This window comes from Grus americana, chromosome Z (assembly GCF_028858705.1).
Source record: "Grus americana isolate bGruAme1 chromosome Z, bGruAme1.mat, whole genome shotgun sequence".
Taxonomy (NCBI): Eukaryota; Metazoa; Chordata; class Aves; order Gruiformes; family Gruidae; genus Grus; species Grus americana.
This window is the reverse complement of record NC_072891.1, coordinates 57,736,769-57,760,819: the sequence shown is the minus strand read 5'-3', so window position 1 is coordinate 57,760,819 and position 24,051 is coordinate 57,736,769. Positions and strand designations below refer to the sequence as shown.

The 24,051-nt window shown below is 38.2% G+C and overlaps 1 protein-coding gene across 5 annotated transcripts in view; it reads left to right on the top strand.

The window, feature by feature from the left end:
- Positions 1–6,425: 6,425 nt before the first annotated feature.
- Positions 6,426–24,051, top strand: part of FBN2 (fibrillin 2) — a 169,338-nt gene continuing 151,712 nt past the window's right edge. For all 5 annotated transcript variants that reach the window (XR_008574594.1, XM_054808952.1, XM_054808951.1 and 2 more), the window contains exons 1-5: positions 6,426–6,984; positions 7,884–7,966; positions 11,556–11,654; positions 12,234–12,329; positions 14,672–14,767. Coding sequence is in view for 4 of the 5 variants with exons in the window: in XM_054808952.1 (XP_054664927.1) it covers positions 6,761–6,984; positions 7,884–7,966; positions 11,556–11,654; positions 12,234–12,329; positions 14,672–14,767 (598 nt within the window). In the remaining variant the exon portion in view is untranslated. The remainder of the gene's footprint in view (positions 6,985–7,883; positions 7,967–11,555; positions 11,655–12,233; positions 12,330–14,671; positions 14,768–24,051) is intronic.

The window sequence follows — 24,051 nt, the reverse complement described above, 5'->3', positions numbered from 1 at the left end:
CAAAGGCTAGGTTTCCTAGATTGTTAAATATATATATATGTATAATAGATATGATGCTTCAATTAGCAAACATAGGTTTTCAATTTTACAATGTCAATGGTAAGTTAAAAACAGAGTATCTGGTCAAAGAGATCTATGACTATTTTTCTCTGAATGCAAAACACATATGCAATCTGTGAAATGTTCTACTGTAGGCTGAAGGGGAAAGGGGTGTAACTAGCATTTCCTTTTCAGTCTGAAAATTTACAGGAATGCAACAGCACATCTGTATGGAATTAGCATGGCTTCTCTCCCTAATACATTGAGATTCATGTGACTGCAAACCTAGAGTCTGTAATCTTGGGTTCAGATTTGTTTTACCTAATAAAAACATCAGGACTGATTGTACCTTAGAGTCTAATATTTAAAAAGACTAAAATTACAGATTTAAGGAAATAAAAATAAAAGCAGACAGTTTCACAGCATTTTTAAGTTCTTGCATCTTTAGACATCTTTAGAGAAGAGGCTGTGTGTACCAGGCTATATATCAAACCATGTACCTATATTTGCTTGCAGTCACTACAGCTGGATTTGAGACCATCAGTATTCTCAGCAAAACGTTCTTTTTGGAAAGCCATATTACAAACATTTCTGCTGACTGCCAGTTTTCTTACTGAATTTGCATTAGTGTGTGACCTATTCTTTTTCCTTCCATTAGTCCATACGAAGGCTGTGTATAACATGCCATAATTGCGATGTGCTGGCATAGTGCTGCTGAAATCAGCTAATGCAGTTTGAATTAATCTTAGTATATGTAGTGTTGTCACAGATTTTGTAAGCATTCCATGTTTATATATGTATTATATTTAACATTCTATATTATATTCTATATTATGCTTTTATAATAGAATATATAATAGATATTTATTTCTCTATGTGTTTTGAGCATGGACCTTTTTTAAGTCTTCTGAATACTGATCAGAGTTTTATATAGCAAGATTATGATGATGTGAACCTTACATAAATTTGCCACCCATCTGTTTCACTTCACAGCTGAGTGAAAATTATCACCTTTGCCTTTCACAGGTATGTGCCTATATAAAGGAGCTGCCACGATGGTAATTTAGCAACTAAACATTTGCATGTGTCTTACAGCATGCAAGAAAGCAGTCTATGTATATTTATAGTCCATAAACCTATTTTAATTTGGTAAAAATAAAGTCTGGTTCTAGTATGCAAAAACGATGATCTCATGTCCATCAGAGAGGAAGAACACCAAACAAACACAACAGAAAATAGCGGTTTATTAATTTCTTAAGAATTATTTTTATTTAGATAACACTATTGCTTAATTTGGGGCTTATCAGAGAATCTTGGGACTGCTGTGAAGGTTGGCTTTACTTTTGTGATTCCACAGATGAGGTAATATTTAATAAAAAGAGAGAATATAGACTTTAAGCAGTGATACAGCCAGAGTAGCAGTCAGTACAAAATTGCACCATTTACAGGAATGGTAGAATTCAGGTGAACTGAAACTTGGCTGCAACTCTTAAATACTCTCCCAGCTCATCCTGATTGTCTTTAGTTAAAACTTTATCTTCATGTAGGCATGCAGAAGCACTGAAATGTAGAACAGATCCTGTTAATCACGATCTCTAGTTTTTCAGATTCCTGATTTGTAGTGCAACACTGACATGCTTGTAGCAGTGACTCCTAAATCTTCGCCATTGCTTTAGACAAAGAAAAATTGCCTAAGTGAACAAAGTAACTGTGGAGATGTTAACATACTGCATAATAAATATTATGTATGATTTTTTTTTAGATAGGTGAATAGCTAGAGGAATGTATTTTTGAACATGCCATCTCAGTGAGATTTAGGACACTTGGATCCTCTGTTTTTAAAGATGTTGTTAAAAAGAAGCTAAGTCAGAAAACAATGCTTAAAGGAATCTATAAAGGACAATGATTTTAAATCAGACAGCTCTAAAAGTATTAATGTACTTAAATAATTAAAACCACATAGTCCAGGGTTTCATGCCAGATGAAACTTCTCTTGAATAACTGAGCCCTTTTATGTGCTCCACCTACAGACTCCCCAGGGTAGAGTTTCTAGAATGAAGACAAATCAAAATAATTATAACTATAGACATCTTCCTGGAATCTGGGAAGTATTGCAGCAGTTACATGCTTTTTTTCATAGACAAAACAGAATATCCAAGAATCTCTTTTGTATTTTATATTTCATTTAACTCATTTTAAAACAGACACTGAGGTGGTTTAGCTCCATGAAAGGATGGCTTCAACTCCCTGTTTCATTTCAGACATATATACAGATCTTATTTCCATTGCTCATTCTTGCACATAAAATCTGCATCTAGAAAAAAAAAAAGAGAGTGCTTAATTTTGGGGGTTTTTTTCTCCCTCAACTCCTTCCCTCTGACGATAAATTTTGGAGCTAAAAGCAGGATTTCATTTCTGGAGGCTGTCTAAATTAGGAACATTTCACTTTTGGTTTTTTTTTTTTCACTTAAAAAAAAGAAAAATCAGTACAGACTGGTTCACCCAACCTCTCCCAAGCTAAAAATAAATAAATAAATAGATAGATAAATAAATACATAAACAAATGAATGAATCCCCAAATAATATGAGGTTTTACAGGCAAAATAGTCAAATCAGTCCTGGAAGGATCTGCTGCAATATTCTGCTTTGTTTACATTTTTATATGTATCTTAGCCATGAAAGAAAACCACCAGAAAAAACCCAAACAAAACACTAAAACAAACAAAAAAGGTTTATCTTACTGAAAAAAACCCTTTAAGACAAGTATATTCTTTTGTATCAAGCATGTGCTGTAATTCATGTGACTTATGCTTTCAATCTATGGCCTTGGGCAAACAGATGGACCCAATACTGCAGTCTCATTTCATTAACTTTAAAAGAAAACTTTCTGCAGGACAGGACCAGTCTACAATAGATTCAACTCCTCTTAATGCTGTGGAAGGAAAATAACATGACAGTAGTTTGGATAGCAGCATTAAGAAGAAAAAAAATTGTTTTCTTTTTTAATCCTGACATTCTTGTGTCATTTGTACTTTTAATACCTTTGCTGATCTAGGCATCCACCAGTGGGTGCTTTTAATGATTCAGAGTAATGAATAGCTGAGACTGTTTTTAATTGACAATCAAATGTGACCATTGAGAGATACAATTTTTAGGACTAATAGAAATACGTTTCTGCCAGGAACTCTAGTTTAATTGCATACTGCTTTAGCAAACTCATAGCCCAGATTTTTACTTTATTTCCAAATGCCAAAATAGTAGGAGTGCCCTTCCTTAAAAATAACTCCCACCCATATCAACCACATGGGAAAAGTGTGGATTAAAAAATAATCTGCATTACAAGCTTTTCCCTGGGAATATTTTCTGTATGTAAATGTATACTTACATGTTTCCTGAACATCCACTATATATAACATTCTGAATTATTTTTATCAGAATTGGTCAGACTTGAAGTGGAAGTTCAGCTAGAGCAAAGTAGACATCATTCCTCCTTCCGCATCAGTCACATGATGTCAATATGTCATGGTATCCTCCATGAAAAAGCTATTCTAGTTTAGGAAATAGGATGAGAGGGAACCTTTGGGCTCATTGAATTCAAATGCTTTTTAAGAGTTGGGAGACACAGTTTACAACATCTTTCCTAAAGAAATCTAGTTGAATCCCAAAAGTATTTACAGTGTTAAGTTCTATTTTTTCTAATGCAAAGATGTATTCTGTATTATCTAAGAAACTCTTCTAATTGTAGCATTAATTAGTTATCATCACTTTGTACTTTTTTTCTTCTACTATTTTCCTTCACTATTTTTTAAAAGAACTGCCATTAGCTAAAGAACCCAAACCCTTTAGCAGTGGTTGTCTTCTCTTGAACATACTAGTGGCTTTTATGTGCAACTATTCTAATTTTAAAACATCCTTTTCTAGTGTGAATGATCAGAACATAACCATTATTTTCGATGATGTCTAATCAGTGTCTTGTACGCATAAAAAGTATTAATGCTTCCCTTTCTAATGAATATAGCTTTGCTGGTAAGTACTTAATTTGTATGTGCATTTATATGGACCATTTATATTGCAATCTTATCAGAATTAAGACTTCTTGCTATTGAATGTTTCGTAGCTTTGTGTGCTAGTTCCTGTCGAAATTCTAGAAAAGCATTACCTGGTCCTGTTCTGGCTTGAGTGCAATGGGGTCTCTGAGTCTTAGAAATCACTTCACAAATCACTGGTAGCTGCTGACCATTTGCTTTTGTTCCTGTGCTCAATAGCTACAGTTTCAAAGAAAAAAACAATTATATATACATATACACGTGTGTGTGTCTGTGTGTGTGTATTATATATCTATCTATCTATCTATCTTAGTTTGAACCATAACTTTTTCCCCCTAATTTCTAGTCTACCTCTGCTGTGTAACTGGTTCACTTTCTTTTGTTCTTTGCTTCACTGATCCTTTTTTTTTCCTTAAGATTTTCTTGTGTTGTCCTTTTCAAGATGTAGCTCTGTTTAACTTCTGGGAATTACTGCTTTATCTCTGTGCTTCCTGATATCCAAGCCCCTAAGCTTATCTCAGATCAGTTCTTTCCTTTTTATTGTTTGTAGCCTGCCTGCTTATTCTTCGCATTTTTCTTGAGATAGTTACTCACCCGAACAGGCATGGAATCCTTCTCTCTCCCTGGCTTTGTTAAGCACATCTCATTCACAACAGGTTTAACAGCTTCTGTTTTGAAGAAATTCCAAACCTCACCTATACTCATGAGGTTCCTGAACTCTACATTAAATACTTGCCTTAATTTCTCAAGGATTTACCTTTAAAGACTCAGATCTTCTGATGCAAAATTACTTTTGCCAACCTTCCAAATTTAAACAAAACTAGATTCTGATCAGTCAGAATATTGACCTGTAAATGGAGCCTCTGTTAGAGCCACTGGACCATCAAGGCAGGGCAGTGACTTGAATAAAGGAACGGCTTCATGACCTCTTAGCTAGTGGGTTTGATTTCAGAGATAACAAAACATGGCTCCTGCTTCTCATTCCAGAATTAGAAGTGACAGATAATATGCACATGAAGCTAAAAGAAGCTGCTACATGTTTGTTTTGTTTTAAAAGACAAGATAAAGTTTCCTGGTTGCCACAGGATGCCATGGTATGTATGGTAAGGTGCTCAACCTTTTAGCGACAAATTCAAGTGACAGATCTTCTCAGATGATGAAACCAGATTGTGTCCTGTTATCGGAATGACCCACAGGGACTTTCAGCAGGGACATGTCTTCATTGCTTTTGTTTGCTTTTTACTGCTGGTTAACTATTCAGCACTTCTAGCTAAATGCATGGGTTTGGCCTTAAAAAGTAAGTATGGAATTAGCGAAGCTGGTTTTATTTGCATTTATTTTAAGATGCTTATGAAGAGAGAAACAGCAAGAAGGTAAGTCAAACTTTAAGGTGTGAACCTGCAAAAACTACTCTTGAAAGAGGCTGCAAACTAATACAGTTCAAAGTCTCTTAGCTCTTGGTATTTTTCAAGAGTTTTGAAGAAATGTGTCAACTTGCTGACAAAAATACCAACGTACAAGGCTGAATGGATACAAGATGGGAATGAGTTCCTGCTTCAGACGCCCCTGCTTGGCATTCCTGTGCCTGACCCCAGCGAGGCCCCCTGCCCTCCCACAGGGTGGGAGCGGGTAGCCTGGCTCCCTCCCCGTGCCTGCCCCAAGCCCTTACAAGGCCACGTGAAAGCTGCATCCCTCGGCTTCACCTGGCGGGCCGGGCCTCATCCTGCGGCTTTGACCTGGACCTTTCTTTTGAACTCCAGGTGTTTTTCCATGTAGGGGTTTTACTTCTAAGTCTCTCCGCAAAGGCAGGACCGTGTACATTTCACATTACAGTTCCCAGAAGCTTGGAAGGAGAGGGGCGCCGAAGGAAAGCACAGAATTCCCTTTTGCGCCAACTCTCCTTGCACCGTTCTCCCGCCCCCTGCTCTGCGTCCCCCGGCTCTCCGGCAGCCGCCCGCGTGTCCCCGCTCCTCCCCTTCCCCCTCCCCGCCCTCCGCCGTTCTCTCTTCCCGGCTCCCGCCGAAGCCCCACGTGTGCGTCGGTACCGGCGCCCGCTTCACTCCGCTCCCCTTGGCCCATCCTGGCCCCGCGGTGCCGGCAGCGCCATCCGCAACCCGCATCCCTCGCCCCGCGCCCGCGGAGCCGCTCGCCCCCTTTCCCCCGGGGCCGCTGCAGCACCGGCCGGGAGGCGGAGGCGGGGCCGGTGGCTCCCGGCCTCTCCCGCACCGCCAGCCAACTGTAAAACCGCCCCTTGCGCTTGGCAAGGGTTTTTGCTCTCCGCTGAGTCCGTCTCGGCTCTTCTCTTCGGAGGCGTTTAATTACCGTGTTGTTCTTGTTTTTGTCTAGGGAAATTCAACGTGGTTCTGTTGGATTTCCTTTTCGGGAGAGGGGAAGGAAAGTTCGAACCAACTCAACTTCTTTTACTTCCCCCCCCCCCCTTTGGAGAGGGAGGAGGGGGGGGGATGCGACGTGGACCCCGCTGTTGGTATCACCGTGTCCCGCTGACGGCTGCGGCGGCAGGGCAGGCTGGGGGAGAGAGAAGAAAGTTTCCGCGGCTGAAGCCTACCCCCAACGAGGAGCGGAGCCGTGCCCGCTGACGGCGGTGCGGGACAGGCACATCTCTCTCCGGCTCCTCGCCCGCCGCCGCCGCCGTTTCCCACCGGGGCAGCCGCAGGATGGGGAGACGGCGGTGGCTCTGGGTGCAGCCCTGCTTCCTGTGGCTGGGCTGCCTGGCGCTCTGGGCGCAGGGAGCAGCCGGGCAACAAAAGCCGCCGGCGGACCGTCCTGCGGGAGGAACGGGCGGCATCTATCCTGCCGCCACTTATCGGGAGGACGGGACCGGCGGCGCCGGCGCCGCCGGCCGGGTGCGCAGGCGAGGACAGCAGGACGTCCTCCGCGGGTAGGGACGCGCCGCGCCGCGCTCGGGCTTCCACCTTCCGCAGCCTGAAAGCTCTTCCCCGCTGGCCGCTGCCGCTCAGCACCGGCGGACGGTCCTGCGGCAGGGCCGCGCAGCCCGCTCCCCAGGGAGCAGCCCCCTCCCTGCGGCCGCCCCCTACCTGCACCCCACCTCAAACCCGAGCCTGCGGTCTACATGTTTGCTTGCGGTACATCTTACCTACCGGCCCCTTTACGTGACTAAGGAATTGTAGTGAATGGAACTTGATATTTTGTCCTCGGCTATGAAATACGATGTTTGATTTAGCGCGATTATATTAAAAGCAGACATTGTGTGGGGCTGCATTACAACTACTAGATGTATCACATTGGGCTTTTTATTCAAGCATGTTACAATATTAAGATACTTTGACTTTCACTTTACTTTGGCTTCTACTGAGAAACTCTGCAAAATCTGGTTTTTGGTTTGGGGTTTTTTTTTAAGTTTTGGGGAGTTCTTGGTAATTTGAATAAGTTTATTAATCTTTATGTCCTGTCATCCCCTCTGCCTTGTGTCAGACGACAGCATGAAGCCAATTTTTATAGCAAGACTTCTAAGACTGTATGTGAATGCAGAGCCAAACTCATCCTTCACGTATCCGCTGTAGTTCCACCAGGGATGAATGTGGCCCACTGTTGCCTAGTCTGCCTCTCCTCTTTATACTAACCAGTTGAACTAATACAAAATGAAATGGCTTGGAACTGCTTGGAGGATTGGCGAAGATTTTTTGTAGAGATCTTTGCTATACAGTTTTTGTGTTTCATGTGGCTGGTTTCTTCCCTTGTGTGTACCTAAAACTTTGGATTCTACTTACACTGCTTTATGTTTTTGTATATACATTTATTTGTTTGTCTATGTGACAGGCCTAATGTATGTGGCTCTAGATTCCATTCGTACTGTTGCCCTGGGTGGAAAACGCTCCCTGGAGGAAATCAGTGCATTGTTCGTAAGTTTCTGACTTCAAGTTTCTACTGCCCTAGTGGTAATAAAAATAAATATTCTTGTGTGAGTTACTGCTCCATTCAGTATGAGAAAAAAGAATTCAGTTCTGTCTTTTACCTTATTTTTAAAAAGAAGGGAAAAAAAAGAAAAAATGATGGATTTACAGGTCCACGTTTCTTGTAATCGAAAGATTGGCAAATTGTTGTATTTTATTTGGTGTGTTCGTAAGAGGCATGTCTCCATTTAGTTTTTTAAAAAGAAGAACATGACAATGAAGGAAAAGAAAAAAACTTGCATAAATCAAATAATCAGCTATAGTAACAGAAAAAAAAGGCCAAAAGGTCCTACTATAAAGCAAATTGGATCTGCAGTTTTGTGAAACTTCTGTGCTAGGCTTGGAATTACAATCAAATGGAAAACTTTTTTACATCTGGGGTACTGATTCTCTTGCCTGTCATTTGTAGTTGTGTTTTAATAGCTATAAAGCATGTAGACTCGGATTACTGCCTGGTCATAATAGGTACCATGCTGACAGATGTGGCTGGTGACATGGCTTGGAAAAAAAACAAAAAGAAAAAAAGGGGGGTGGGGGGGAATCTGCTCAATACTTTGATTAGGAAACATTGTCTACCTAGAAAGGAAATAGAGAATTAAGTTGAATTTTCTGTCTGTTAGATAAAAGCTGTTATTAGACACATGCTTCCTATAGTCCTTGAATTTTAATATGTGAGCCTGTTACCATTCATCCTACCCTGTCACCATCCTTTTGCTAATAAGTATGCTCAACTTCAGAAGTCAGGTTCAAGAACGTATTGCCCTTTACATAAGCAATGAAGGTCTTTGTAATAGTCCATCTAACATACTACAGACATCCAGGAATAAACTAGGGAAGGAATGGGTGGCAAGCCAAAATCTGCCAAACTTAGTGATGGCCTCCGGGCTGTGGCCTTGTGATTCAGGGCTATCAGCCTATTCACATCTATTTGTGTTACATGAGTAAATTTGCCTTGCTAATATTTCTTACAACCATGCTATGTATTGCTGATTTTCATTTAGGGTTGACCCAGCATTTCCTAGCAAAGGTTAACTGTGTCATTCAGAGGAAGATGCTAGTATCGATACCGCTGTGGAATAAGAGGAGCTCCTGAGAATGTTCAGTTTACATTTATCATCTCTTACAATAGTGGCTTACTTAAATGTAACCTGGAGTTTTTCAAATGGATTTAGGCTGCCTAATGTGCTGTTAATAAGTTTTTCAAAATCAGCTGGGTATCTAGCTCCAATGAAATTAGGGACAGACAATGATATAGGTGCTTTCAGAAATCCTTATAACTTATCCTTAAATTGTGACTCTCGGTGCCTCTTAAAGACCTCGATCTCGGGTCTTTTCACATCCAGAATAATCTTTGACTCACTATTGATTTATGTGCACAAAGGACATCTTTTAGTTCCTATTTGCTTCCTGGAGCTTAATTGCAGCTCTCTAACATGTTTGAAAGGTGCACGGTTGTGCCAGACCATCTGTAAGATTGGCTGTGCTGCTTTTCTGTTCGTATTTTTGGTGAAGGTTTAAGAGCACAGATTTCTATGCTCATGTTAAACATTTGTGAAGATGATGGTCCCTCTAGCTAGAGCTGTTCAGCCAGACAAAGCCCCCTGCACAGGATGACAGACTAACTGGCAAACCTCTTATTGGAGATGCATTGATTATAAGCAGTACAGGTTATAACTGGTGAGTTTAAAGTCTTATTTCATGAAAAGAGATCTATGACCTAGTGGTAGGTCAACACGAAACCGTTCTGACCTTACTGTGTTTTCAGTTGATAACATGATGATGGTTGTTGGCAATCTGTGACATATTTATGATTAAAATTGATCTTCTATCTAAAAAAGAAAGGTCTAGTTGGGTTTCCCTTTTCTTTAAATAAAATAAAGTGCCCTGATGAAAGCATATTTAGAGTATGCTTTCAGCTATAGGGCTTTCAGTTGATAAAAAACTTTTCCCGAACAGATAATAAGCTAACAAAATGGTCTAAATAGTGAAATCCGACAAACTCTTTCACCTCTCATAGCTTCACATTTAGGGCATAGTTGCAGAGGAATTTAAGTATAAATGCAGATGATCCACATTGCATCCTTTTGATGCCTTCAGGGTGGTGTCAGTGGACCACTAATGTGGCTTTGTCTGCTCCTCACTCGTGTAGAAAATGTGGCCTTTAGTGGAGTATGTCAAGGAGGACGTGGGTTTACAAAATCTGATCTGGTTTGGTCATGTTTGGCATCAGTACAGAGCTTCTGATTTGGGGGAGAAAGGGCAAAAGGAAACACATAAATTTTGCAGGGGGCATATTTGAGTTCTGTAATGGGGCAAGAAAGCAATTTGCTTATTATCGGAGTTGTGTCTCATTTATGCATGTTTTTCTAAATCAGAAGTGGAGCACAAGCGTTCTGGGAAAGGTCTTACCTCAGCTTTCTTTTGTATGTGGCCAGGTGTGGGTTTTTTCCTTCCTTTTCATGTATATAGACAATTTTTTAGGTAATCAGTATATTCTTGGCAAATTATCTACCTTTTCTAGTTCTTCAGTGGAGATGTACTTCCAGATTATCTGATTCTCTCAAAACCCCAGAGTTACTTACAAAGAAACTCTGATTCTTGCTTGTTCTTTTGCTTTACAAGCTGTCCCTTGTGTTTTTTGAGGTCCTCCTGTGCTGTACTGGCTCTTGGTATTTCAGGCTCTTTTGGTGCATTTGCTAATCCAGCAGATTATTTAAATGTATTCATTTTGATCTTTACAGTCTGGATTTAGCCTTTAAGTCTTTTCTGGTTCTGTTGTTCCTTTGAGCAGTGGAGCTCCCTTGGCTGGTGAGTGAGAAGGGCATGCATGACTTTGATGCACCAGGGGATAGCACAACGGCGTGCATGTTGTGCATATGTAATATAGTGTGGACAGGCTTCCCTGAGATTTCTATAAAGTTGGTTTCTAAATGACAATGTGGAAATATTTGAGTACAGAAAACTATATTTAGGGAAACTACACAAAATCTGCAAAGCCAAGCATTTGGACATTGGCTTCCCGCAACACAGCTTTGTGTAAAGGATGGGTAATCTTAGAAAAAAGAGACCGTACAGTGCCTCTACAATAGCAATTATAAGACAGAAGCCATACCACAAATTGGCATTTATGATTATATTTATATCCATTCAAATCTTCGATTCCTGGTAAAGTATTCTAAAGTGGTCTAAAATATATAACTTTAATAATTTTACATTGCTTGTGTAATAGGCTGGTATTTCTAATTAGAGAAAGAGTTGATTATCTGGTTTCAGTGGTCAGACCAGTGTTTGAATATGCCATATTCAATTCTGTTTTTCTTTAATTTTGTCAGAGATACCAATTATACCAAAATTCGGTTTGCTCTATTTAACTTACAATTAGTTTTGCATGTGTATACGTATATTAACTGCTTCAATGAACTGAGTATTCAAGTGTTTGTTTTTCTTTTAAAGAAGCTGTTAACATACTTTTGGCTTTTTTTTTGTGTAGTTTAAGACTAGGGTTAATCACTGTCTTTTTAATTGTGTTCTTCCTCAGCGATTTGTAGAAATAGCTGTGGTGATGGATTTTGTTCCCGTCCTAACATGTGCACTTGTGCAAGTGGACAAATATCACCTACTTGTGGATCAAAATCTAGTAAGGACTTACTATATTTATTTTCCTTAGAGATTTAATTTTAAGCATTTATCTTTCAGTGTCAACTCAGAAATAACTACTGTGTAAATTCTTTAAAAATAACTTGTCATTACTGCATACATGCATGTAACTTACACTGTGGTATATCTCTAGTTTTTGATAAAGTTTGTTATACCATGTGTGCATGTTTACTTTGTGTGACAAATTGAAAAAAAAAGTGTGTTTAAAGAGAAAAGCAAGTTTAAACATAAATGTGTGTGGTATTAACATTTTCATCGAGTCCATTTTCCTAAGAAATGAAGATTGTACAGCCTCCAAGAGAGTTAAAAGTTCTAAGTTGCTAAATATAGTCACGGAAGACTCTAAAAAACCTCTTCACTGTTGCTTTTAAAATAATGGCTAATAGCTACAGCTGGAACAGCTTTGGTTCCAAGAATACCTGAGTGTACGCTTAAATACATAGCATGTATTGTACAAAGCTCATGTCTCCTTCCAATTATCTCTGGTTTTATCCACATTTGCTTCCCAATGTGGTATTTTGGCTAAGACTGGTATCTCTCTGCCTGGGCTCCGTTGCAGTACAACAGTGCAGCATCAGGTGCATGAATGGCGGCACATGCACGGAAGACCGGTGCCAGTGCCAGAAGGGCTACGTTGGAATTTACTGCGGGCAGCGTAAGTAACTGCTCTGTTGCATCTGAAATTCAGTCCATGTCCTGCAAGTTAACCTTCTTACTTTAGGTAGAGTAGAAGATAAAAAAGCCAATATGCTGACATATAATGAAATGTCTGCAAGAAATTTAATGCTGTTTTGGGGTATAGTGTTTAGCTGAAAGTCAGTTCATGCATGAAGTGCATTTGTGTTCTCTAAAACTCAAATTCACCAAAGAGGTTTGGAAAATCCTTTGGGAGACATGGTGGTATATACATACCACTTTCCTTAACAGATGATCACTGATTTTTCATTCTCTTTGAGGAAGTCTCTCCACTTCAAAAAAACAGTCTAACTGCTAGCTTAAAGCATGTTTTTCTGTTTTCTACTTGACTAATGAAGAAGATTAAACACAGTTCAAACTTTTGGATACCTTTTTGGTTTGGCAGCCAATGTAGAAAGCCACTTATTTGCACAGCTCTACCTATCACAGTACAGTGTTTACAAGCTATGCAACTTTAGTGAACAGTAAAAATCACTAAAGGCTGCAGGAATGAAGAAAGACTCAAAGTGTATTGTGAGGCTACTAATTAGCTGAGAAATTAATTGCTGAAGGTAGACTGAAGGAACTAGAGACTAACAAGAGGCAGCTCTGCAAAGAACAGTTAGACTGAATATTGTGGAAGAACATCCTTTTGTCTCAGTCATTTTTGCAAATGCTGGAGAGCAGTCTTGTTCTTGCTTTATTTCTACTTGAATAAAATACCCTAAAATTTTAGGTAATAACTGTAATCCTAAAAGATGACCCTAGTCACCGTCGGATTTACTTTTACGAGTTGCTGGCCCCTTCCTGCTACTTTTAAAGTATTGAGTCAGCACGTGAATGCTCTCAGACAGGGTGTATTTCCAGTGAGTAAAAGAAAAGAGGATGGAATTTTCAAGCATTGACTCTAAAGCATTCCAGAAAATCTGTGGAGGTTGGTTTCAGTGTATAGGATAGTTAAAATTGCAAGTAAAATTATTCTTCTAGACACAGTATAGAATGAATGTCTGATAAATGTAAATATGTCTTTATTTCTTTTTACTAAAATGTAATTGTGTCTTAAATCTGCTGAAGTTGGTTATCTTACTAAAATGTCATTGTCCATTGATTCAGTAAAGAAACCCTGGCAGAGAAGTATCTTCATTTTATGCATAAGATATGCATTCTCAGTAAAACTTCAGTTTTATAGTTCTTTGTAAGAAGTAAAGCTTTATCACATTTCCACATGAGAGTATATTTTATGTTCCCCATTGTGGTATAGGAGGCACGTGTACATTTTTCCCAGATTGAAATATTTGCCTTCTCTAGGTTGCTGGGGTTCTTTTGCACGGGATACTCAAATATGTTACAAATGCCACCTTTAAACTTGGGAGACCTCTGTAGGAAGGCAGCCTAGAGACTTCTAGACCAAAATGTCTTTGCTGTTGTTCGGAGCTACTTAAAAATGGTGGGGCTGTCTTTTAAGGTGAAAAACTTTTATTTGGAACAGTGCTATGTGTCCTGGAAGCAATGAGCCTGAAAATATACAGAATTAGTTAGTTAAAGCACTCTTTTAATGGTATTTTTCAACCTCACTGAAGAACTATCTTCCTGTCAAATTGAGATTTCAGTGCTTTGGCAGGAGGCTTTGTTCTTGATTCACACCATTGATAATTAGCATGAGTGGGTGCTCCAAAGTCCCACAACTGTAAAGTACCTTCTCCATCGATATATACTGTGGATTTATACCCCACAAAAATAATTTGATTTCTTGTTGGGATCTTTTAGGAACAGTTTTTGAAGGTACTTAAAACTGAGCTAAACCAGTAACTCTTTTCCCTTGCTCTAAACATCACTTCTGCCAGCAGTATCAACTCCGAGACCTGGATTATCTGTCTCTCAGACTCCCCAAGCTTCCCTTCTTGAAAGGTTTCTTGCTGTTCTGACTGAGTAGCACAATTTAATATGCTCAAAAAACTCAGAATAGTTGAGTTTTTATCTGCTAAATTCAGTGATGGATAGAAGTTCTTATGATAAGTGACTAGATCTGCACAACAGTTTAAAAATATACTTAACCATGCTCAGAATCTATGCTGAATATGATTAATTAAACAGATGCTTGCAATTAGCATTAAACAGGTACTAATGGAATTTGGGCTAAAGGAATTTTATTTGAACAATCATTATTGTTGGTGATGATGGGTAGGAAGAAGATCAGTTTGATCTTCTGGTCCAGAAAGAATTAGAGCAGTTGAGAGGGGAAAAAAAAAATTGAATGCCGCATATGGTAATCTTTGGAATATCATTACTGTAACATTTAAAACTTTTTTTTGTTAATTAAAGCTGTCTGTGAAAATGGCTGCCAGAATGGAGGACGCTGTATTGGACCTAATCGCTGTGCATGTGTCTATGGATTTACTGGCCCTCAGTGTGAAAGAGGTAAAAAAAATAAATAAGGAAGGAAATTATGAGCAGTTGTATGCAACAATACAGTATGTTCATATTTTATGCTGTGTATTTTCTGGCTGAGCCAGTAAGCTTCCAGTAAACCATTTATTATTTGTAATTTTAGAAAATGTTTTCCTTTTTAGTCTGGTAGCCACATTTCAGATTGTCAGATGCAAAGCTATCGTAATTGGTAGGAATTTGAGCTAATTTAGACTGCTTATTTTGTTCATATAATAGTTAATAGATAAGCTATCTTTTGCTCTCATCTATGTGAAATAACATTACAGCAAAAATGCTAATGGTCTTAGAATTGTGTAAGTGTAACTAGTTGAAGGATTGTTTTTCTCTATAACAGCTCTTTCATAAGAGGAACTTGGGAAGTTATTTGCTCTGGTTAGTTCTGTCCTATAGGAGAAAGTCAGAGATGGAGCAAAAAAATAACCAATTACCATAATATTGAGATCAGTTCCTAAACCTATTCTTATTCCAGAAAACATCTTACACATGGCCTAACTTACAGTGCTTTCATGAATTGGGGACTAAACTAGGATTTTATTTTAAAATTTTGTGGAGAAATACCTCAGCCTTTAGAGATACACTGACAAAGTCACTTTTAATGATGCTGAACAAAACTTCTTTAGCGGTACAGTATGTGATTAGCTTACAAATAATTAGGGCACTAAGTCCATATATAGTGAGTTAGAATAAACCTGCTTCCACTCTCAGAAATGTATACTTCTTGCTTGTTAATAAATCAGAATTTTGTATTTTGAAACCAAGACTGTGGAAATATAGTAATGTAGACCTTCTCAAATGAGATGTAATTGTAGAACGTATTCTATGTGCATCAAACTGACAAGTGTAACCCAAATTACCGTCTATTTAGAATGGATTTTTAAAGAGTGGATATAGTGAGAATTGCTTATCAAAACAATAATATTGTACATCCTTTAACATGCCATTTTCAAGAGTAATCAAAGATGATGCTGAAGAGCTTAGAAGAAATATTCTTTGTTTTTCTCCAAGTTATATCTGTGAATACATGTTCTCATCAAAAAGGGTACTGAAGAACTGAGCAACGGTAGTGTGAAATGCTGAATACTAGTATGCATTGTTATCTTACTCCTTTAAAATATTCAAAAGGTTGTCAATACTAAAAAGAGGTATGGGATCATTTGCATTAATAGAAAATAGAAAGTCACATTCTTAATTCACATTAGCAGTGAATGAGACACCCATGCAGGGCAGAAGTAGACTTCTTAGATTGATAAAGTAATTTAAATCAGAAAGGACCCCCACATGCCATCTAGTCCAATACTTGCTCAAAGCAGGTCTAATCAGATCAGCCTGGTCAGGTCCATGTTCAGTCTGGTTTTGAACATTTTCAAGGATGCAGATTCTACAACATCTCTGGACAACCTGTTCCACTATTTGACCACTCTCATGGTAATAAATAAATAAATAAATAAATAAATCCCTAGTATCTAATTGCAATTTTGCATATTCCAGCTTGTATTTGTTGCCTCTTGTCTGATTGCTGTGAGCCTCCATGAGTCTGTCTTCAATTTCTCTGTATTCTCTGAACAGGAAGTTAGTTATAGGCAGCAATAAAGTCCCTTTGAAACCTTCTCAAAGCTGGATGAAATCTGGTCCCTCAGCCTTTCCACAGAGGGCAAGGTCTCCAGCTCCCTGACCAATTTGTTAGTCCTCTCCTGGACTTTCTTCAGTATGTCCATTTCTTTCTTGTATTGGGAGTCCAAACCTGGACACAGTACTCTGAGGCAGTCTTACAAGTGCCAAATGGAGGTTAAGGACTACTTCCCTGGATTGGATGCTACACTCAGCCTGATAGAGCCCATGCAGCTGGCCTTCTCCGCTGCAAGGGTACGTTCATGTTCAGGTTATTGTCTACTAGGACCCCCACAGTCCTTTTCTCAGAGCTACTTTGCATGTAATACATATGACAGACTCCAGCTGTGGTGATGGCTCAGAGTTTTTAATAATGATGCTTATACTTGAAATAGGTTGACTTGTTTAAAAGATTCTAGTACATGTGGGTATTGTAACTTTAACTTTTGTGGTGATGAAAGCATTGAAGTTTGCTTTCTTACACTTCATTGTGAAACTTTAAGCTGCAGAATTCAAGCCACGTAAAGGAATTGAACACCAGTATTTTGGCATCCATATTTCTTAGCTGTCCTTGAAAGTCTTTGCCTTTCAATTCTGTGTGTAGAATGCTGTTGTTATATGAGATTTAAGCTACATTACATGGCTGTTTGGAGTTATTATAATCAAAAGTTTACATTACCAGTACTTGAAACTGGAGGTAGTAAGCCCAATTTGCTTCTGTCACTGTCACAAGAATATGACATATATGTAATATATGTAATTGCATATATCATTTGCATATCTAATATAATATAATGTAGTATGCTTTTACAACAGTGGACATGGCTAAGTAAAATTTCACCTAGTCTCTTATCTGGGTGTTGTCTAGACTTTCTCAGATTCAAAACCAGAAGTAGTTACTAATTTATTGAACTATTATTCAGTTAAAGAAAGATATTGTAACTGTAAATGTTAAATTTTTTATGCTTTGCATGAGCTGGAGTACCTAAAAAAACTGTAAAAGATACTTTAAATGCTGATTCTGTTCAATAGTAATTTGTAACTAACACTTTTAACCTAATAAGAAGTTTATGCTTTCCAACAAAATGCAAAAGGCAATAATTTCTTCATCTGTTGGTTGCAATAGTTGCCTGTAATACTTTACAGTAAGAAATGCCTCTTTAATTTTAAACCAAGTTTAGCAATAGTTCATAACTCTTTAACTAAAATTTTATAGTTTAAGGTTATGTGAACTTCCCTTGCAAATCACATCATAGTTATAGGAGATTTTGTTTTGTTATTTTTTTACATTGCTGTGTTTTAAATGCATACTTTTTATTGTTCTGTAAATAAAGTTTTCTTAAATTAGGTATTTTCTTCCTAATATAGAACATATGTAGCTTTCCTTCAGATTGGCCTCCCAGCCTCAGTTATGTGATAAAACGTGACTGCTTGTTCAGCTATCTGGGCTCTGAGCAGACTAATTGCCGGGCTGGAGACAGGAGGCTGAGTAGTAACTAATGACTGGCATAATTACAGTATTTAACTTGAGACTTGCTGCTGGGTTAACAAGACAGCAGAACCTGTTTGGGACCTCATGCTTTACTCTTTCTGATATATACAATGACCTTTTATACTTCCTATCAAATTCTGTTCTTTTGGTCAGCTTCTTGTCTTTGATTTGTAAAGGCACAAGATTCAAGCATTTTATTTTTTATGTTTTGTTGTGTTTTGTTGGGGTTTTTTAAAGAAGAAAATAAATGTTGAAATTTTGCTGTTGAATTTTTCCCAGTGAAAAAAATTGGGGGAAAAAAAAACCCAGATTGATTAAGAGGCCTCATCCTCAGTTGTACATTTAAGAGCTGTTTTTTCTAGCGTGACCAGTTCCTTTGGTTTCTCAAGACTGACTGAGCCAAATGATATTTGTATTACTTGCACATGGCCTGTGCATTTTTCTGTAGAGGTATGAAGCTGTGGAGAAGCAATGATGTTTTTTTCCTTCTTTATAATGTGTTAAAGGGAGGAAGAAGCAGTGGGAAAAGAGAATACTGTCACAGATTTATCTAAATTTGCCTTCATCCTGTGTAGAAGGAAAAAGAATGGTGCTTGCTTACTCTGTACATAAGTGGCTTATAATGGAAAGCAAAAGGGTTTGGACTGAGTAGTAATGCATAGGTTGGGAAGAATATCCTTTTGAAGAAGGGAGAGGATTTCAGATAAAGCTATCAAGCTTGAGCAGGTGAGAAAAGAGGAAAAATGAAGAAATATAATAGTTTAACATAGCATGAGAACTTCTGAAAGTGGGAAGCTTTTGGGTTGTTTCCAGGAAAAACACTGCTAATGTGTCTTAGCCCAATGTGTGCATTGCATCTGGTATTCCCAGTACAAGTGTCTGGACACTTTCTCTGACTGTCTGAATTTTGGAATTTCTGTCTCTCAAGGAATTGAGAGCCCATACCACATGACAGATGGAGGAGATAGATCAGTGATTGGGGCAGCTGCCTCTCTATAGTTTCTTACTGGGTTAATAGGGAAGACTCTGCATAGATGCAGCCAGGTAGTCAGTAGAAGCCCTCCTCTGTGCAAGGCAGCAATTTTTACACCAGTTCTGCATTGCTTAGAAGAACTTGGCCATGGAATTGAAAAGACTTAGGAGGGACTACAGCAGAGTAAGTGAAGTGTCCCTGGGGTTGGAGAACAGGATGTTGCAGAGGATAGTGAAGAAGGTTTGAGGCAGAGAATGTAACGGAAATAGAGGTTCATTTTGTGGGGTAGGAGAGCATATATCTAACATTATTTTCCTATTGGGGAGAGTCAGATGAAGGTAGCTGACCTCAAATATAATCAGTGATGATCCTATGTCTAAGGACAATAGAAGAAAAAGGGGAAAAAAGAGGAAAAAAGAAAAGAAAGTTCTTCAAGCTGGGAAGAATGTGAAGAAGCTAATCAACAGCATAGAGAAAGGGGTAGGGAAAAGCAAAAAGTGTTCTCAGTGGAAGTGTTAAAAGTATATAGTAACTGAGGCAAAAGAGGAAGGAACAAACAGAACTGAAGTGGAGCTGTATTGAAGAAACTGATTGGCACTTAAAAGTTATAAAGATATTTTGGGCTAATACTTATGAATAAAATTAAGCTTGTATAGCAAATTGACACAATTTTATATGGGACTCTAGTTCTCAAATATATTTTTATTATAAAGAAACCATACAATTCTGTAGTGCTGCTGAAGATGCTTGTGTGTGCTTAAGTGACAGTGATTAGATGTAAATGAAGCAAGGAGGGAATGAAATTCTTTAAGAAACTACTCTTTCCTCTAACAGGTATTCAAAAGATCTTTTAACTTAACACAACTCTTCCGCATCTGTTGATGGTAGCAGTACCATGCAAAGAAGTAGTGAAAACTTTTTGGGGATGTATTCAGATCTTGTATATTTGGCCTTAACCCTGTAATCTCATAAACTGCAGAACTTCTTGCCATGCAGGCTATGGGAGGTTATGTTCAAGAGGTTTCCTGTCTGCCAGCTGTGGCATACTGCTGCACAAGCGGTTATAAAAGGACCTGAAATTTTCTCAGGTTGCTTAGTTTATCTTTGCTGTCCCCCAATGATTCTAAACTTTCTTCAGTTGCTTAACAGCAAAAATGCTCTTTTGATCAATGAGCTCTTCTGGTTTTGTAGGAGTTGTGGGAATGTAACTTTTCAGTTTTGCTAGTTTTTGCTTTATAGTGGCTACTATTAGCCTGAACTGAAATAGAGGTTCTTTATGTAGGATAGGATGTGTGTGCGTATGCGTAATCAAGTCCCCGCTCTGAAGAGCTAACTGGACAAAGGAAGTATTATTACTCTCTTCCCTGCCCCCAAGACAGGCTGAGGCATGTGAGGTTGTTACTTGTTGAAGGCTAAGCAGGGAAGCTTCAGCAGACTTAGCAGTCAACCAAATATCCTGAGTTTCAGTCTGAGGTCTTAACTAGGGGGGTCGTCCTGCCTGTTACTATTTAGGTAATGTAAGGCTGTTGAACTTTGCATCCTGTAGGAGTGAGTATAAATGAAAATGCAGGGCACTTTAGGAGAACGGAGGAAGAAAGGAAGGCAGTAAGATTAAATAAATAATAATTACTAAATGCTGCTTTCAAATATCAACGAGCATCCTTCTTTTCCTCTTGCCCCAGAGCCATGTGTCCCAGTGTCTTTTTTTTTTTTTTCAGTGCACAGTAAGTGGAATACTTACCTGCGAAACACCAGTTTAATTAATTTTCGGTCTGCTTTTAGTCATTGGGAAGTGGAGCATATCATCTTGAGATATTTTCTGCAATTTTGTAAAGGAGTCATTCTGGGCCTTTTGAGTGAAGAAAAAATAAATTAGTTCATTGTAGCGTACTCTGACTACATGGTCCAGTTCATAGGGGGTGTTCATCACTGCTGGGGTAAACACAAGAGTTACATCATAAACTTGAAGTGTAATTTAACTAAAATCAATTCAGTTTAATCAATTTAACAAAAAATAAGTTAGTGGTACTTCAAAGCCCTACAAAATCTGAATCTTCCTAAAATTTTCAATCTTCACCATGCTTTCCTACTGAATTTTCTAAATTTTCTGTTGAAAATGTTTCTGTAAGCTTTTTCCACACATAGTAGAAATTTATTATAAGCAAAATGCCACAATGGTGGTATTATTTTAAAAAAGCTTCAGTTTAAAATAAAAAAGCACACCTCTAATTTCTCTTGGAGATAGTAAGAGATAACAATTGCACATAGAAGAGGTAAATAGGTACAATAAAACATAAAATTTTATCTGACAGGTGAGTACCCCATTCAGGAAAATAGGTCAGATTATCTGTGTTAGAAGAATCTGCTAATTAATTTAATTGTTTGTTTGAGGCTGGAGGTGTCATCAAGTGTTTGTAATACATACAGTTAAGTGCAAGCCTTGTTCAGAGAAATCCTTTTCCTTTTATAGGTTCAGATTTGTAGATATTTGCGTACATCAGTCTTTGACAGATTACAGTAGTTCCGAAGGGCAATTCAGAAAGCTGCTTTCATACTTTTAGATATCAATAGCTACTAGCATTAAAAGCTTCTGGCACTACATTGGCTTGTTTTGCCATCTATTGTTATCTCTAACAGCAAAGTTTTCAGACTTTCCTTCCCTTGCCTTTCACAAGCTGACAAATAACTATATAAAGTATTAAAAAGCCCACGAGAGGTCTACAGAGTATATGTTTGTTTGTTATTAGCAGATGTCTGAAAATTTCTCAGTTTTGCAATTTGAAAAAGGACATGGATAATGCTGAACATGACATTGGCAGTAATGATTAAGAAAGTAGTGTAATCCCAGTCAGTATCTTTCTCTTACTTCCCTTTTTTCCTTTCTTTGGGTACTTCAGGATGTGATTATTAGTATCTTGCCCACTTTTCCTCTGGTTGCATTACCATAATCGGTCTGTTAGATAAGTATCTAACTATGGGTACAGCAAACAAAGTCAGTTTAAGCTAGAATGCTATGAGTATATAGCATATACTTATAAGTTACTTGAATAATTCTCACGGTGAGTATAGTACTTGTCTCTGAATGCAGAAGACCAAAGGTGGTTATGCTGTTTTGGACAGAAAATGATCATGGTAGCAGACTTAGGCCAAACCTAGAGTTCAGAGATGCAATGGCAGCACAGTCATTTAGGTAAGAGCTAAAGTCCATGTCAGGGGTCAAAGTGCTGTTGTACTAATCAACTGCAGATAATCTCTGATCTGGAGAGTTCCTGTGGCCTGTTATTACGAATGAGAAGAGGGAAGGATGCTTAAAATATGGGCCTTCATGGGAAGCCAACAGTAGTAGGGAACTGTACCTTTTAAAAGGATATGGCGTGACTGGACAATCAGTTCCTTCCTTTTCTTTTTGTGGAGAAATCAAACCTTGCAGGAAGCAGGTAGCTATGGGCATCCTTAGTTCAGAGTGACTTCTGAACAGCAGAATTTATCAGAAGTAGCCTCTGCCCACCTTCCAATTCCAAAACCCCTAAGAAACTATCTTGAAGAGGATAGAGCAGTTACAAGTTCCTCCAGAGCTGAAACTGGGGAGGAAAAGAAAGAAAAACAGGGAAAACCCCTGAAATTGGAATGACATTATGTTTCTATCCACAAACAGTAAGCACTAGCAAAAGAAAAAGGTAAAAATCCTTCAATGAAGCAGCCTTGTTACTTTTTACTGTAGCTGGTTTTGAAGCACTCGAAATCTTTAATACTTTTCAGTTAGTTCAGGCATGTGACAAGTAAGTATTAAAGTGCTATATAAAGTATTAACTTTGTGTTAGAAATAAAAGCAGAAGTTTTATGCCTTTAAACTAGGTCTACAAAAGAAAGATGAAAATGTAGATTTGAATAACCTCTTCCAAGGACTTGAGAATTTTTGCCAGAGTGAAATGGAGCTCTCCTGCAACTGAGGCACAGGGAAAGCTTCTTCGCTTCAAGTCAGGGTTTAAAAGGGAAGCACTGTAGCTGCACTGGTCCAAACTGTGAAATGAAAGAAAGAACTAGCAGAGTTCTTATACTCTTTACTTACGGCAAATAGATGTATTTTATATATATATATATTTAAAATCTATATTTGAAAACTAGCGTTTTCTATTACCTACAGGAGGAACAAGTCCAGGATACTGGAGGTTTTATGTGTTGGGTAGGACTTAGACTGGGTTCTGTTCTGCATCTAGAGATTGTTCACTGAAAAGTAAAACAAGGGTCTGATAATATAGAGCAATGGACCAAAATCATGAGTAGGGAATGTGTTGCAGAGGAGAGGGAAGAAGATGTCTTTGGAAAATTCTGTCTAGTCTTCTCTCTTTCCTTCCTCAGTGAAAATTTTACTCTTTGTCAGATGCATTAGAATATGATTTTTTTTTTAATTGGTTGGGGGGTGAGAGTACAGGAGCTGAGGAAAGCCATAATGGCTTTGTTAGAATTTCAGAAGAAAAAACTTCTTCAGAAAAATGAGGAAAATTATTAATTTTATTAAACTAATTATTTTATAGCATACCCAGAAAAAAAATCTAGAGATATTTGCAGAATATCTAGGTAAGTTAGAAATCACAATAAAATTGAGACACTTGTCAACAGGGATTTGTGTTTAACAAAGAAAGTGTAAAGCCCCTGAAATATTCAAATGAATAAGAAAGCTTTTATTAAATTCCGCAAGTGCTAATGTTTTGTATTGCTTGTGTAGGCATTGTAGACAAATCTTAAAATTGGAAAAAACCAAATAAATTAAAGAACCTAGGTCTGAAGCACTGTAAAAATGGAAAAAAAATACTTTGCTTTTGTGATTGTAGAATGTATTAGGACAAATTAAGAAATAGATTTACTGATAAATTTAAAAATATTGTGGTAGAGGAAGCTTGAGAGATCCTCTGGGATCAGACCAAAAAGGCAGTCTAGCCTAGATCCCGTTCTTGCTGCCAGTAGCCAGTTTAACAGGAAAAGTAGCATTTCCCCGATTTTTTTCCCAGGGTCAGCTAATTTTGTAGCTCTGGATTTTTGTGGGCAAGTGGCATTGTAATAGTTTTTAACACCTTGTCATTCATTTTTCCATGGTGCTTGTGAGCAGCTTTGTTTGTCCCTTTCCTCACTCCTGAGATCACTTGGGAATACCTGAACCTGCATGGGTCCCAGCATTCCTTC